Here is a 15,993-nt window from a genome sequence, read left to right as displayed (position 1 = left end):
ACTGTTTGCTAAAGGCCGTCTGCCTTCGTTTATATGCCGCAAACTTGGGGGTTCCATACGTGATTTCATAGTTAATAGCCACTTGAATGCTCCAATAAAGCTATAAATGAGGCCAATAAAAATTGTACCGCTTAGCGTCAATTAACTTATAGCAGTGGTAATTTAAATTTACCAAGTATTTTAAAAACAGTTTCAAGTATAGCGAAATTTACGTACCCATAAGTATATTTCTTTCAGTAAAGTATTTTTAAATTTACAATACGTTGTTGACAAATAAGTATTTTTTACGATAAATAGTTTCAAGTACAGTAAAATTGGGGTTTTGAATTTAATACTGCACTCATAAATGATAAGGAATATTTGAATCCATTGCACAATTAAAACGGGTTAGCTGCTGTTCGCTTTTTATTTTGAGTGATTTCGTTTATTATTCAAAAATAGTTATTATTGTCGACAAAAAAGTTATTCTTTTTTAATGATGAAAGTGCGAATTTGCATGGGTTTCAGGGTAACACTGAAATCATCATCATCGTGTGACTTGTCTACTGCCAATGGCTTGTGTGAGGCAGTGTAGTACTCCGGGGTGGAAGGACTAACACCAGCACCATCTTGATGGAACTTGAATCTCTTCATATCGCTCAAGGGCAAGTTACCATCGAGAGTAGTTTCTCGAATCTCAACGCCGCCCAATGTATCAAAGATAGAACGAATGTTGAAGCTCACAACCTTGCCCTCATTGTGATCCATGAAGTTCTCCACACGGAACAAAATCTCATCTTCTGAGAAGGGCTCCAAGGTCAACAGATGAACGGAATTAGGGAAGTCACTGAAGTCAGGTGTTTCGAGTGGAACAGCGCTACTGCTAACCGAGCTACTCTTGCTAAAGAACTTCCAATAGGGCAGGTGAATTTGCTTCTCCTCTACTCGTTCCGCAGCTGTGGCCTTTGCGTCGGCAACATTAAGGATGAGGAACACTTTGCCACGGGCAATCAGCGGAGTGCCAAACTTTTCTTCGCTCAATGTTTCATCAACACCATAGCCATCATCACGAATGAGACGACGATGCAGCATAAGCTCCAACTCTCCATTGTTAATACTACTACCACCCTGAGCACGATCGGTGAGAATAGCCAAACGTTTGTTTCCATCCTGAAGGGCAATGCGAGAAGTCACAGGGTAATAGTTGCCACTGATGGGTTGCTCACTCAAATCGGCCTCGAATGACTCGCGCTTGTTCTTCTCTCGTTTAAGCATTTCACGGCCATTGCTATCAGTGTAGAACACGCCATTTGACGATATTCCACTCTTGAAGAGAGTGACAATTTCCCTAGCTGTATCATCGTCTGTTGGAATTGGCCCAATGAGCCATTCAAACTCGACGCGATTGATTCCCTCATAAATTCGAATAACCTGTGAGATCCACTCGTTCACTTGCTGATGGACTTCCTTGACCAAAGCACCTTCGTACACGGTGAACTCCACATCATCATCAACTTCTTCGACATCTCCATTGGAACGGAAAGCATAAGCACCAGAATCTTTTGTCTTGTATACAGCGAACTTTTGCTCAATACTTTCAGAAACGCCGTTCATGGAAACAGTCTTCAAGCGACCTGTCTTATTATCAATCACCAGCTTTATAAGCTAAAGAACAGATATCATATTAGGGCAGACACGACAAAATTTTGCTCTTAAACTTACCGAGTTCTCAACGACTGTTTCTCCAGAGTCATTGTCGTCATAGGTCTCCACCATGTTGACATCGTTGGATGCGATATTTTTATTGCTCGTCAATGCTGCCCTCGATTTTCTTGGAAGAGCTTTAACAGCACTGTCCCTGCTATCAACCTTCTTTATAAAGTAACTCGCAATCTTATCCACAGACGCCTTGAATACCAATTCATGTTGAGTATCATTGGAACGGTATTCCAAGGCCAAAACCTGCCAAGCGACGGGAAGCACTTCCGAAGCTATAACGCGACCTTTCTCGTCAGTAACCTGATAGCTCTCGTCCTTCACGGGAATGCGGACATATTCAGTCGATGTGTGAGCCAATGGGTTAAATAAAGTAACGACAACATTGTCAGCACTGTCCTTGGTAAAGGCACACACACTAATGTTCAGCTGCATGCAACTTTCAAACTCTCCAGTTGGTAAATTGGTAAGTTTGCGCAAACCATCAATGGCGTTGTTTTGAGCTCCAACAATGGCATCGTGCAACAGACGATCGTAGTCATCGGAAACGTGCTGCTTCTCAGTTCCTGTGATGGCATCGTGATGTTGCATCACACCCATAATGCGACGCAAGTACTCTAAATCTTCGTTCTGTTTATCGCTGGAGAGATTGGCGAATGTAGACAACTGCTTGGCGACTTGGAGCATATGGTTTCCATCGCGCTCGAAGCGTTTTTGAGTGGGACGAGAGGTGAAGTAACCAGTCCAGAAACTGTTTGTGTCACTGGCATAAGGGAAGAAGTCTTGGGTCTTGTTGGGGTATGTCATGAGACCTTCGTGCACGGACTTTAAGTAACAGGCAGGTGTAGAATAGAAGATGTTGTAATTTGAGCCTTCAGATTGTCGCTCATTTATATATCTATAAAGGAAAGAGTTAAGAATGTAAGGATTCAATTAAGTTGATAAGTTCCTACTTGATCAGCTTGTCCATATTTTTAAAGTTGACCTCTGCGTCTTCGTATTGGAAATCGCCTCCCATGGGAATCATAATGTGGTTTGTACGGAAGAAAGCAGCAACTTTTTTAGCATAGGCTATGAAGTCATCAACTCTTGACTTGACGTTATTATCATAGCTATCACCATCAATTATTGGATCATCACTGCAATGGACGTCAAAGCAGAAACCGGGTGTTTCCCAATAATACGTATATAACAAACCAGTAAAAAGCTTTGCTTCGTCGTTTAGGGATTCACTGGCTTCCCAAACCATTTCTAAGGACAAATTTTCCATGCGAGTGTCCTTGTCATTGTGATCCATACGGGAGAAAAACTCGCCATCATAACCCATCTGGGCATACAGCGAAGCCTGTTCACGAGAGTGGCCAAAAGGATCAATTTGCCATCCGACGCGGGGACGGGCACAAGCTCCAAAGGTATTTTCTAAAAACCTAATCAGAGTTTACTTTTGTTTAAAATCTCCTATCATCTCCGTCATCAAATTTGATTGCTTACTTCAGTCCCAGGGAATACTGATCTATCACACTTTGATAGTTGACAGCGGCTTCATCATTCATGCTCCATGAGCCCCCAGTGAACTCCAGGCGTCCTTCGTTGACAAGCTTAGTTACGATCTGCTTAGTTGTCTGCGGCTGCTCAAACCACCACTTGTAAAAGAAAGCACTCTCCACTTGGATAAAACGACGACTTGAATCTTTGATGAGCTCAGAAATAACAGTGTCCAAAATATATTGGACACCAGCGTGCTGAACATTGTTCTTATGGCCGTAGAAATATTGATCAACTGTCTTTAGCCACCCTACATCGTCATGGGAATGGGGAACCAAATGGATATTAACCATATTTGGTTTCGTTTCATGACATGCCTAAAAGCAATATAACAAAATTTGACATAGTTATAAACTTAATAGAAAATCTGTTTTCTTACTGCGTAGCCGCAATCAGCCTCCGACTCTTTAGCGTTAACGACTAATAGAGCCACCAGCAAAATACACCAATGGTATTTCATGACTTCCTATTTGGCATGCACGATGCACTCTGCGCGAATGTGAAGCCAGAACTAACAGAACATCCGTAGATCAAACATTTTATATGCATCGAAAATGGGGGTACTGCTTCTATCGCCACAAGCTGATAAGCAATCGATACTTGAGAACCGTTCCTATTTTAAGCTAAAACATGTGTAATAATGATTACTTCATGAGGGGTAATTCAAGAATAACACTTAAGACTGCAAACCGATTAAATAGCAATCTACAAAGAAAACATAATTAGCCGTTCGTTATCAATAGGATTTTCTAGCTGAAATAGTTCGCCTACTGGTAATGCAAAAGGTAGTCATAATGAAATTGATTAGTGACCTTCTGTCCGTCTGTGCCGTGTGTTCCAAACTAGTCTATTAGTTGTTAAGCTATTAGTTTGAAAATTTGTTGTATATCCAAAATAGAAATCGGAATCGTTCCAATATGTTTTCTTTATGTTATCGGTCAGACCAAGAGTGTCATTCGGGTAAGAAAGCAGCTGGATTAGAACAAAAGTGAGAGTTCTGCAAGTGATGTAGATTCTTGAGCTTCTCTGAATATTGAGACTTCTAAGTTCTTTGTAATTTTTACTCATATGTATTGTAGGTCGTAATCTAAAGACATGATCTAAACTAGTTCTAGTTTAAATGTGTCCCAAATAAGTTTTAAGATTCCACATTATTGATTTTAGGGTGAAAGTTAGAATAATATCGATTTGGTCTTACTTTAAATTATGAAATTTTCCTAGTAACCTTGAAACTGTATTACAAAAAGGCTGAATGATACACAGGTCTACTCGCAAATATATGAGGGACTAGCCCACGAGCCAAATTACATATCGATACTAGCCCTTAATAAAGGGGGGAAAAGAAAATGAAATGAAATGATTGCACTTAAAATTGCGCCGCCGCCATTTTACCGACTCTGGATGGTGGTCAACCAGCAATAAACCTGCACAGAAGCCCCATACATATCGAAAATGCAAATGAACAGCCCAAGCTCCACTGAGTTTCAACGAGAGTTGGATGAAGTGGCAGGGGTAAAACACCAATAACTCGTCTAGGACCCACAAGCCAATCTCCATCTCTGCCATAAATCAGAGGACCAATAATTGAGTAAGGCTAAAAGGGTTGGCTCGCAAGTGTAGAGTTGCCTGTCCCCCTGACGTCTGGCGTGGTCGTCTGGTCAGCCTAGTCAGACTCTCAAGTGCTGGTTCTCGTTCTGGTGCTGGATCAATGTGGGGTTCCCCTTTTTAATTAGGCGCGTAATTTATGAAATATTTTCATGTGATATTGAAGTGGCTGGCAAAAGGCGGCTGGCGACTGCTGCTTCTGTGGCTGAATCCGTCGGCGATGCCTAAACAACAATTTTTCACCCACTTTTCTTCTCATTTGTTTAATTTTTTTTGCAGAACTGCCCGACTACTCGTCTCATGGAAAACAATCGACGAGGAGGCTCTGCCTCAAGTACTAGCCACCGTGTGCACTCGAGTGCCTGGCGAAGGGTTCATCATCATCATCAACATCATTCTCATCGTTGAGGTATTTCTTCGTCGATGAGTTTTGTCTATACAGTGGCGGATGGTTTCTGCTCCTGCTGACTGCCTGTTTTTGCTTCTGCTCCAGCTCCTGCTCCTGCACTTGCCTGAACCCAGGCAGCCACACTTGAAATATTTTGTGGTTGTTGTTTGATTGAAGCAGTTCAAGCCGTTTGCAACGGAAGTGTGTTTGATTAAACGCACAAGAACAGACAGAGGCAGAAAGTGATAAGGAAGCAGGGTGGGACAGAAAGATGGAGTGGTGTCTACAGATATCCTCTCAAATATTTGGGGACTTAAAAACAAGTCTTGCAGGTAATAATAAATACGCATCCTGAGATGGGAACTCAGCGATTTCATGCTGACTGTAAGCAACAAAATTTAAAAGTCTTGAATGAATAACTTAAAAATGAAAATGTAGGTATAGGCACTCGTATGTGCTGTATTTGTATACATACTTTCCTGAATCCCATATATATATATTTTTTTAATAGTGTAGTGCTTAGTTACTTTCGGTCCATTTTGTAATAACTGGATAGTTCTGGGCTAAAGAACGCACCAGGAAGGAAAATCAATTTTTCACATATTATGACGCTTTCTGAAAATCAAGATTGTAAATTGGTTCCTAAGGGCTTTTTTTTTAAACCGCATTTATTCAAAATCATTCATTTAAAAGGCAAAGTTTCATAAGTAACATAAAGTGAAGGAATTAAGTCAACATACACCTTCAATTTGGATGGGTCTTTTCGGAATGCAACAAAGTCCTACATCCCTTGACGAACATTTTGCGATGTGATTTCTTTTTCTGCCCGATTGTTTTGTATTTTGAAGGACTTTTGTACGAATACTGTTTTTTTCGAGATTAAATCCGGTGTGTTAACTTCTGAGCAATAAGGGAGACCTACAATTTGCCGAAATATCATTGTTTTTTTTTTTTTTTGGCTATTAAGAGGAGGGACTATTAACTCCCTTCGTGTTTTGACTTGACTGCATCAATTTTCCACAGACGGACGCATAACGTGTTTATATATGTATTTCTGAGCAGTCTGATTTCTCATTCTGAAATCATTTCTATCATTTATGAAACAGCAATAAAAGTTGTTGGGCAGAATATCATCCCTCTCCAATCAAACCAAATAACTTCTTAGACTCGTTTGATACCACTAAACGATAACATCTATTAAAGACTTTTTTTCCAATACTTAAAACCTCTGACTGAAAATCAGGATAACATTTTAGATGGCTTTTATTTGTTCTTGTCTGAAAAAATGAATTTAAAATCTGGTTGTTGCATGAGAAAGCTACAATTCTTGTCAATAAAAGTAATCAGTAACCTTGAATCAATCATGTCTGGCTGACATGCAGGAGTTCTGCTTTTAATGGGATATCGATTTATGGCCCGTTGACCATTGTAGTTGCTCTTATTGCTGTTGTTTTTCTATATGTTGCTACCTTTGTTGATCCTGGCCGAAACCAAGACCAGGGGCAGATGATAACGGACCAAAGCCTTCTCCAATGCCACACCAGAGCCACCTCGGCTGCTGTCTGCTGTGTTCCTGTGTGTGACATTGTCGCCACTTAATCCGTTTATCTAACTTCGTACACCGTTGGACTTAATGCCCCTCTCCAAAAAAAAAAAAAACCAAAAAAAGTAAGCTGAGCATGGTTTAAAATCGTTTTATTTGTTTCTTTCTGTTTGTTTCCCTTTTTATTTGAAGCTGCCCACTCCCTAATTCCGAAATGAACTCAACCGTAGTCGCTGCCCAGAGCAGGAGCCTCTCCGCCGTGGCCCAAGCACTGGCGTCCATTAGCAATCGCCGTCATACAGACTTCCGCATCATACTTTGAACTTCCGCCTATATTTGATGTTTGTGTTTATGTGTTTTTGAATGACTGTGTGTGTGTGTGTGTGTGCACACAAAATGGCGGTCCAGGTCCTTGTCGGCCATGCGCGAGCATCTACATCCACCTCCTCCCAATCTCAAAACATATTTTTGGCGCCTGCTTTGCTTGTTGCCAGAGAACTTTTCTTCAAGTTCGTGGCCGATTGGACTCGTTTGGTTGTTTGCAAATCCATTGGCCATTCCTGTTACACTTCGCTATGTCTGTCATTTTCTTAAGGGATTAAATTTAACTGCAATCGCATAAACTTTTAATCACCTTTTGTCATTTACCTTTAACAATAATGTATGCCACCTGATTGATATTGGTTGGTGAGAGTAAAAAATGGTTATCTCAAATCTAATCAAATTTAGCAGAACTTAAAATTATTTAACGATTAACGAATGATATTTTCTAATTTACAAAACTTAAACCTAAATTTGTAACAAAGTTTAAATTATCCGATCTTAGCACTCGATAAATATTTGAAGTTTTTGATGGCATTTGTAATCTCATTCTTAATGCAATATTTAAGTTAAATAATAGATCATGAATTCATGTTAGATAATGAGCAGAGAGAAAGTCTAAAAAGCATCTATGTAGAAGAAATAAACGTGTTTTAGGGAACGATCTGGAAGAGGTTCCACAAAAGATGCAACTCACTCACCATTGTCTTGCAGGAATGGTCTTCTTTAACCTATGAAATTTCTCCTAATTCCTCACAGAATTGGCCTGCCATATAATAAATTTTATTATTTTCTCTCAAGGAAAGTATTCTATTAATTTGAAATTTCTCATAAGAATTTATACTTAATAATAATACTAAATATTCCTCAAGATTTGAAACTCACCTCTTATTTGATTGGGAGGAAGCAGTTCTGAGCCATTTGACTGAACCTATCCAATAAGCCAAAACACACAAAGTATTTAAAATGCACAAAGAAAATATTGCGACAAACGACAACACAGAGGATATCCATCAAGTATGGGGATGGGATCAAGGATGACGATGCGGATGAGGTTGTGGAGCGGTAACAAAAGTACATTTGCACGTTCATATATGTATACAAACATATACTCGTTCATATATTAAGGGCCTTGAGGCCATTAATGACTAAGTTTACATAGTCAACGACCACACACACGATTGCATTCGCTTGATATCAATTATTCACGGAATTTGTACACGGATTTTTGCACATGGGTCTGAGCCCGGACCTACGCCACCCCGGAACGCTTTTTGGGTAAACATATATTTACACTAGGCGCATGTCAAATTGGGCGTGATTTTCAAGTGCCCCGAACGAGGTACACACATACTTTTGATTATGTTTGTCTATTTGTTGTGGCTAAGGGCGGGCAGCAAGCAGCAGGCAGCAGGCAGCTGGTTGCCATCATGCATTTTTCAAGCTGGAGCTGCCCGGGAATTGGGTGGGTGGTGGTGTGTTTTCAAGTGGGTGTGGAAGGAAGTCTGTTTGTTTGCTTACGGTCAAGGCAATTAGGTTTTTCTAGCCGCAGGCCGAGTAAATATTCAATAAGTAAGCGTCTTAGTACACCCAACTCGACCCAAACCAATCCTGGGCAGTGCAAGCCAAGGCAAGGCAAGCAACCAACCAGGCAACAGTCTGCGAGAGTTGCCTGCTTCTTTTCTGACATTTAATTTTCGATTTTAATTGGATACTAACAGCAGGATGCTTCTGCTTCTACTGCTGCTGCTGCCTCACTACAACTACATGGCAAGGACTACGAACGTAACTCTCTTTGGACGTTGCAAAAATAGTAAATTAAAAGGTACACAACATGCCAGAAGAGCACCAGCCCAGACCAGCAACTCAGCTCGAAAAAAGGAGTTGGCTAACATAATTGAAAAAGCGCTTTTCTATTAAGAACGCGCCAGGGCTTTCAACCGAACAGGCAAGCCTAGGAGAAGGGCTCGTTGGGTAACGGCAGACGGTGGGCCAACTTGAAGCACTGATTGGCGGCGGCGCCTATTGACTGACTTAACACACCATTGAGTGATGTAGCTGGAGACCAGGACGCAAATTGGCGCACCAACATGCAAAGGAGAAGGCAGAAACTGAGGCAAAAAAAGCGCAGATTTCACGATGCCGAGCACCACCCTGGAGGAGACCAGGATAGGAATGACGTTCGACGCCAAAGCTGGCAGCATTACAGCCAATTAACAAGCTCGATTCGATTCCAACTCGACACCGGTGCCTAATTAAAATAAGAATAGGGCTTAAAACAATGAAAGGTACGACTATCTGAATACCTCAAAAGATAATATGCAAGTGCCAATTCAAAAAAGAATCATAAATATGTTTAAGCCTATTTCAGATTAATTTCACACATTGAAACGTTGATATAATATTTGAAGATTCTAATATCGAGTTGCCTGTTCTAGTCCTATGCGTTCTTTGTCGACTTTCGGCTCCAACATGCCATATTCCATACCCTTGTTTGTAAGAATGCTTAACAAGAAGACTGAGAAAATTGTGTGTGAGCCACCAGGTTTTCCAATCAATCAGACGCCATCGTGTGCATGGGAAAATTAGGCAATTGGGAAATTGTGAATGCGTACTACGGCAATTTTCTTCTGCATTGTGTATTTTCTCAGCATCTCTCCACCCATATCCATCCGAATCCTCATCAGCCACTCGTTGGGTAAAAATATTGCATAATTATCGCTGATAATTGTGGATCTCGGGCTCCGAGGGTTGTTTGTTGACAACTTGATGTGGTCGTTGTTCGCAATGATGTTGTTGTCGTCGTCTTAGAGCCAGCCCCTACATGTCTTGCGAGGACGGTTTTGAACGGCAAAGTCAGTAAGCCAGCAGCAGGAACGGCATTGAAAAGCTGAAATGATTGACAGTCCTTCAGCATAGGACTCAGCATGCCGAATAGAATTATAACTTAATTGACATATGCTGAGCACTCATCTCTTACGCTTATCGTGTACTTACGTGTCCCTTCTCCGTCAGTTCTCGGCAGGAGTCGTTTTCACCCTTTACTTGCGTATTGTGGAATGCGGGATAATATTTCTTTAAGTAGACACCAACTGACAGCGCAATTAAGGCGCAGTAATTATTTTAAGTAGGGTTACATTTGTCATTACAACACAGACAGAAGCAAAGCAAAGATTTCCAAGTGGTTCCTGAGAACAGGATGTACCCTAGCCATAAACTTCAGTCGTTGACCATAGTAATTTATCCAAAGCCACCCCATGTAAAACAATCCAACTTTTCATTTAAAAAAAACATACATTTAATAAACGATTTTAGATGAAAAACTGAAGTAACACAAATTATTAAAACACTAACATCATAGAAACTGTGTCCTAAAACTCAATATCAAACGATGGTTGGATGATCAATGGTGAAAAGAACTCTGAGCTAGTTATTGTAAGAAATGTTGTACACCAAAGCACACTTATCCACATTGCAGATTTTGAAGCATATGCTGACATATTATCTAGTCTTAAAACAGTACAAAGATCCTAGAATAGTTTGTGGGCTTAGTCAGCCCAGCCCCTGTGAGGTTCAGAGCTTGCATTAATTGCGGAGAGAATAGTTCTTGGTGGGTGTACAAGATAGAGACTTAAAAAAAGACTACAATGATTTGGAATGTACTATCATTCCCTTTATTTGGAATATCTTGAAATTAAAAAAAAAAAACCAAGGCAGTTGTTGACTTATTAACTACATACTTATCTGATCCCGACATTAGTCAGAAAAGTTTACACCAACAATCGTCAATTCGACAACACGATCTAAAAGTGACAATTCTTTCAAGACGGAAATTTAATTCGGCAGTCTCTTATCATTTTGGATCGTCAGAAAGTACGGCTTTCCCTTAAATCGATGTCTTTAAATATTTTGATAAAAAGGAGACAGACTAAAAGTTTGATGGCCTTTTGTTCAAATTTCTCTAGTTAAATTTCTCCTCAGTTCTGAAGCTATTTAGCTATAGCATCATCTGAAAGTAAAGACTGATTTTCGAAGTTGACTTTTCTTTATAGATTAAGTTTAAAACACTTAATGGCTTGAGTTCGAAACATATTGAGGGTAAAACATTTTCAATATCCTTACTTGATTTTTTTGAGTTTTTATTGCCACCCTTTGAATCTTTTCAAAACTGGCCGAAAAAGGAAAACTGTATAGACCCGGGAATCATTAAATCATAAACAATTAGCCGTTTATTACTTCCCCTTAATCATGCGCCATTTGCAATTAATTTAAGCGCAATTTTGGTAGTCCTCGCTCTGAGGGAGGTCGAGCAAAAGGACAAGGACACGGGTTCGGGAACGGACACATTAAATCCCAAGACACAAGAGCTTCCTGCACACCCACACCCACACACACACACACACACGCACATGCATACAAGACAAGCAAATCTTTTGCACAAACATAATTTTGAAACAGACACACGACTTCGGAGAGATGAACACTCCCCTTTCCTCCAACAGCTTTTCCTCCATTTTCCCTGAAAGTATAAACCAGAAGCAAGAGAACTTCTTGGAGAAATCTCGGCAGCAAATTGCAGGCAATCCACGCAAATGGCTTAGAACAACGGGTGGGCATTAGAGCCACGACAGAGTGAGGCGGAGGCGGAACGGAGCTACTTGCCTGGCCAAATAATTTTTCGCGCATATACCTCTAGTCAGCCCCCACCACCCCGGGCAAGCAAAATATAAGGAACTTTTTGCCAGAGATACATGGAGAACACCCTTACCCAATGGCGTGCCAGGCATAAATCATAAAGCGTAAAGCAGCAGTGAAGAGGAAGACGCGGGGGATAAGCAGGAATAGGGCAGAAAAACTTGGAAGGAAAGTTTTTCCACCTCATCCCAGACTTGAGACCCCATCTCCCCCCCGCCCACAGCGGATCTGTGAAATTTGTCTTGGCGTTTGGATTTATGTTTTTGCGACGCTTCTCTGCGAAACAAACATTGAAAGAGACGGAGACAGAGGCAGAGACAGAGAAGGAGACAGCGAAAACAGACATAAGAGAGAAAATAAGCGAGAAAGAAGGTAAATTCAGGATATGCTGTCTTCAACAAAACAAAGGCGAAAGAAAAATCAGAGAACACAACAAGCCTACCAAGTTGGTGGCCCTTGATTTATGGCTAAGGTAGCCAAAGTTCTTCTAGTTGTTGTTGCCGTTGTCCTTATTGGGCTTTAAAAAGTTTGCAGGTTTGCACAGGATTTGCATTTGAACACGCCACAGGAAGCACTTCTGCTCCTCAGATATATTTGTATAAGATGGGCACAGGTACAAGCATTTTGTTTCGACTGAGTTTGGAGCTCGAGTTTCCTGTTTTGTGTCGGGCTCCCCAAAAATTTGTCACATTTTGTCGACGACTGCTATTACGGAACCAAAGCCAAGTGGCAACATTTTGTTTGAGAAAGAAAACGAAAACAATTTGCCCCATAATCTTGCCCTTTTTGTTTGGTTTGGCAGAAGTAAGAAATCGGAGTTTAATGAGGAAGAATTATGGCCACTAAGGGAAGATTTACTTATAAATTGGGTATTTCACCCTAGGAATAAGTGGAATATAACCTCATACCTAATCCAAAGATTCTTTATAACATTAACATTAATAATCTAAAAGCCCCCTGATTAACTTGGAACTCAGTAACTAAGCCATCTTGTATAATTTTGATATTATGACAAAAGTTAAAAATATCATTCTTTTCCATTCTTGTTGGTCCTTCATGTTCTAAACATTTCCATTAGAATTCACTGCTTCTGTCTTCCCCTTTTTGAGTCACTCAGCTAATAAAATCAATACCCTTTCGTTTAAGCTTAAATTTAAAAGGACTCCGGATGTGTATCCGTTCCTTGGCCATGTCTAATCATTTTTTGGGTGAACGATGATGGGGCGTATAAACTAATGTGGCTTGCTATGACCAAAACTGAATGCAGAGAATTATTCAAGCATTAATATGGAAATGCCAAAACTGAGATGGATGGTTCCATATGAAATTATAATGCCTGGGAACACTTTAATATGACGCTCGTCTGTTTTTATTCCCGTTCTCGTTTTTAATAACGTCCTGGCACGCAGCAAGAAGAGTGAATCGCATGACACAAAATGATAAACAAGAAACGAAGGAATGTACAAAAAATTATATAAGTATATTATATACATAGGTATATATATGTATGTATATGGATGTGTATGTATAAGGAGATTTATTACGCAGGCGGAGGCAACGTCCGTGAGATGCTGATGATGGACCATAAACAACAACAGCAAAACAAAAAATGCAAAACATCATAAAAAACGAAACGTGGCTGAAGAAATAAAAAAAGATATGGTATATACATAGGTACATGTTCATATTTATGTATATGCCGCACACCCATACAAATGTATGATCTACATCTGTGTGTGTCTGTATGTGTACCCGGACCCGGGACAACGGCAACCCAGCAGCGTGCCACAAAAGCCATCAATCATTTTGAGCGAAAGGGGCAAAGCGGAGGAAACAGAAAACCATCCTCACTCTCGTTTGGCTGCCTGTTCGCTTAGTCGGCGGTTGGGGGCATCGGGGGTGTCAGCGGTTGGCATAATATTAGAATAATCATCCAGCGTCATCACGATGGCCGGGCAAAGCCTTTGCCTCCTTCCAACTTCTGCTCTCTGTCCTCCGTCAACCCCTCCAGCCTCATGGTTATTAAATATGGAAAATCCCACCGATACCTAAAAAAAAAACACCGCAAGCCCCCAAAGTGTTGACGAGCTAATCGATTTATTATGCTAACCAGGCGATGCAGCAAAGTGTGGCAGAAAGTGGAAGTACATGCAAAAAACCAACAGCATTCCATTGAAAGGACGGCACATTAAGCAAATGAAGCGTGTGGCCTCAATGAATTTCAATCCTGGCCCGAGATTCAACCTATTTCACTTTGACGCTGTAAATTAAACAAACTTTATTAAGAATAAATGAAAAAAAAAAAACAAAAGGTTGTTCTAACATTCAAAGTCGACATATAAAGACTAAAATGAGTCCATGAAATTGATATTGTATGAAAATCTTCCATCTCATCCATTTAGTAAGATTATATTTTTCGTCTTTCTCCACAAAAGTTTTATATGAGCAAAGGAACTATTTTGAAAGAGTTTTCCCGAGGTGAGGAAATTATTGCGAATGTAATGTCCTGTAGGTGTTATGGTTTGAGTCGGTTTAGTTGTTCAAAATACTGTCCAAAACTAACATTCTACTAAGTGTTCTGAGGAATTGAGTATAATTCGGTGTAATGGTGTGAGGATTGTGTCTACAGGTTGTATTTCAAGAGTTCAAACTGATCTGTAATGCTTCTGTGATTCATTTGCTTTCACAAATGAAGGGAAGGAGTTGTGCTTCTCGGGCTGCTCTCATTTTCCTTGATGTTGCTGTGTCCTGGTAGCCAAATCAGAATAATACACTGCAATTTCTGGGTGATGATGTCTCTTATTTCGATTGAAGTGTTGATAGAGAGTCTATGCAGACGGCATAGTATCGGTTACATCGGTCTACTCTTGTGAAGGCTTCTAATATAGCTGCGATTTCTGCAATATATGTATAGTGAACTATGAATTGGGAGGACACGGGACTTAGTGACTGACACCTGAGCTGAAATCCTTTGGTTTATTAAATGGGCCTACTTTGTTTTCTGTTGCAGAGAGAGGTTTATTTGGTTTGAGTGGCCACGGTGGAGGACTCAGTTTCTTTTTTGTGATTACTGGGAATAGGTACTATAAAGGATGATGAATTATAATACTAATACTTATGGCATTAAAGTAGTATTTACCGGTAACTGAAAAGTAATTCAGAATTGGTTCCACTTACAATTAGAAAATGAAGATAACTTCCTTCTTTCATTTTGACTTTGTCCTTTAAAGTTTGACTTTCACTAGTAACTTGTAATTGATAAAATTTATACCAGTTATTCTAGTCCTAGGTGGAATCATTGACACTTGAGGTATCGGTCAATTCGGAAAAGTGTACATAACCAGCGTAAAAAGTAAGATCATCCTTTACTTTTTACTATTTAATGAAGACAGTTTATAATTTAATAACTGAACCTAATGTTTGATACTGTAGTAAAATTGTATATTGCAATCTGTAAATAATTTATATATTCATTGAGTGGAAGGCCTTGAATGATTAATGATTTTTCGTTTAGCTAATTAAGAATATGTAAATTTTGGTGCAAAAGAAATAAAAAATGGAAAACAATCCTTCAACTGATTTACCAAGGCAACACCAGGGCAATAAGGAACATACTTACCCAATAGCAGACCACTGATGGCTCTGGGCGTCGCATACACACACACGGACACACTAACAGCAGGATGTTGAGATGGAGATGATAATGGGAAGGGCGACAGCGATGACGACGGCAACGTGGCCTGGACACGTGCCGCCAACTTGGCCGAGCGTGTGCAGCGCCAGTAGCATCATCAGCATCATCAAATGGTGATGGCGACAGCAGCCCACGGCGCTTGAGATTGAGCCTGAGTGTGAGTGCTAGTGTGAGGACTTGTGGTCAGCCAAGCGATTGCCTCGGCAAGGCAGCCACGCCCAGTGATGGCGCCCCCTCCAACTGCAAGAGCATTAACATTATCGTCAGCCGCTGTCTCCGCTCGTCCGTCGCCCGCTCCGTATACTTTTGACATTAATGACCGAGGCGGTTCGAGCTGATGTCCATCAAACATTTTCGACCATGTTTATAAATTGCCATTTGTAACGCTTTTCTCTCGCTTTTCTGGCTTGACATGCTACAAATTTATATACATACGTATCTGTATCCGTATCTGAAGCCGAATCTGTATCTGTCGTTGTCATTGATGTCTTTATCTGCACTTTGCGC

The 15,993-nt window shown here is 40.4% G+C and overlaps 1 protein-coding gene and 1 long non-coding RNA gene across 2 annotated transcripts; both read right to left on the bottom strand.

Annotated features, from left to right (window-relative positions):
• Positions 1–397: 397 nt before the first annotated feature.
• On the bottom strand, positions 398–3,739 carry LOC137582805 (lysosomal alpha-mannosidase-like). The gene is made up of 5 exons (XM_068297537.1): positions 3,620–3,739; positions 3,187–3,557; positions 2,649–3,122; positions 1,702–2,593; positions 398–1,644 (listed from the first exon to the last, which is right to left on the bottom strand). The coding sequence occupies exons 1-5, from the start codon at positions 3,698–3,700 to the stop codon at positions 463–465; spliced, it is 3,000 nt and encodes a 999-aa protein (XP_068153638.1). The 5' UTR covers positions 3,701–3,739; the 3' UTR covers positions 398–462.
• A 10,903-nt stretch (positions 3,740–14,642) lies between these two features.
• On the bottom strand, positions 14,643–15,455 carry LOC137587119 (uncharacterized). The gene is made up of 3 exons (XR_011033869.1): positions 15,412–15,455; positions 14,747–15,243; positions 14,643–14,689 (listed from the first exon to the last, which is right to left on the bottom strand). It is a non-coding gene; the product is annotated as an uncharacterized lncRNA (long non-coding RNA).
• Between the last annotated feature and the right edge of the window lie 538 nt (positions 15,456–15,993).

The sequence above is a fragment of the Drosophila tropicalis genome, unplaced genomic scaffold (assembly GCF_018151085.1).
Source record: "Drosophila tropicalis isolate 14030-0801.00 unplaced genomic scaffold, ASM1815108v1 contig_1009, whole genome shotgun sequence".
NCBI classification, from domain to species: Eukaryota; Metazoa; Arthropoda; class Insecta; order Diptera; family Drosophilidae; genus Drosophila; species Drosophila tropicalis.
The sequence above is the reverse complement of the archived record's forward strand: the minus strand, read 5'-3'. Positions and strand labels throughout refer to the sequence as shown.

Bases quoted from the DNA above. Each gene is read 5' to 3' on its own strand.
- LOC137582805 (XM_068297537.1), bottom strand. From the start codon at position 3,700: ATGAAATACCATTGGTGTATTTTGCTGGTGGCTCTATTAGTCGTTAAC. The intron at 3,558-3,619 runs GTAAGAAAACAG...TATTGCTTTTAG, and splicing joins AGGCTGATTGCGGCTACGCA to GCATGTCATGAAACGAAACC. The intron at 1,645-1,701 runs GTAAGTTTAAGA...TCTGTTCTTTAG, and splicing joins AAACAGTCGTTGAGAACTCG to CTTATAAAGCTGGTGATTGA.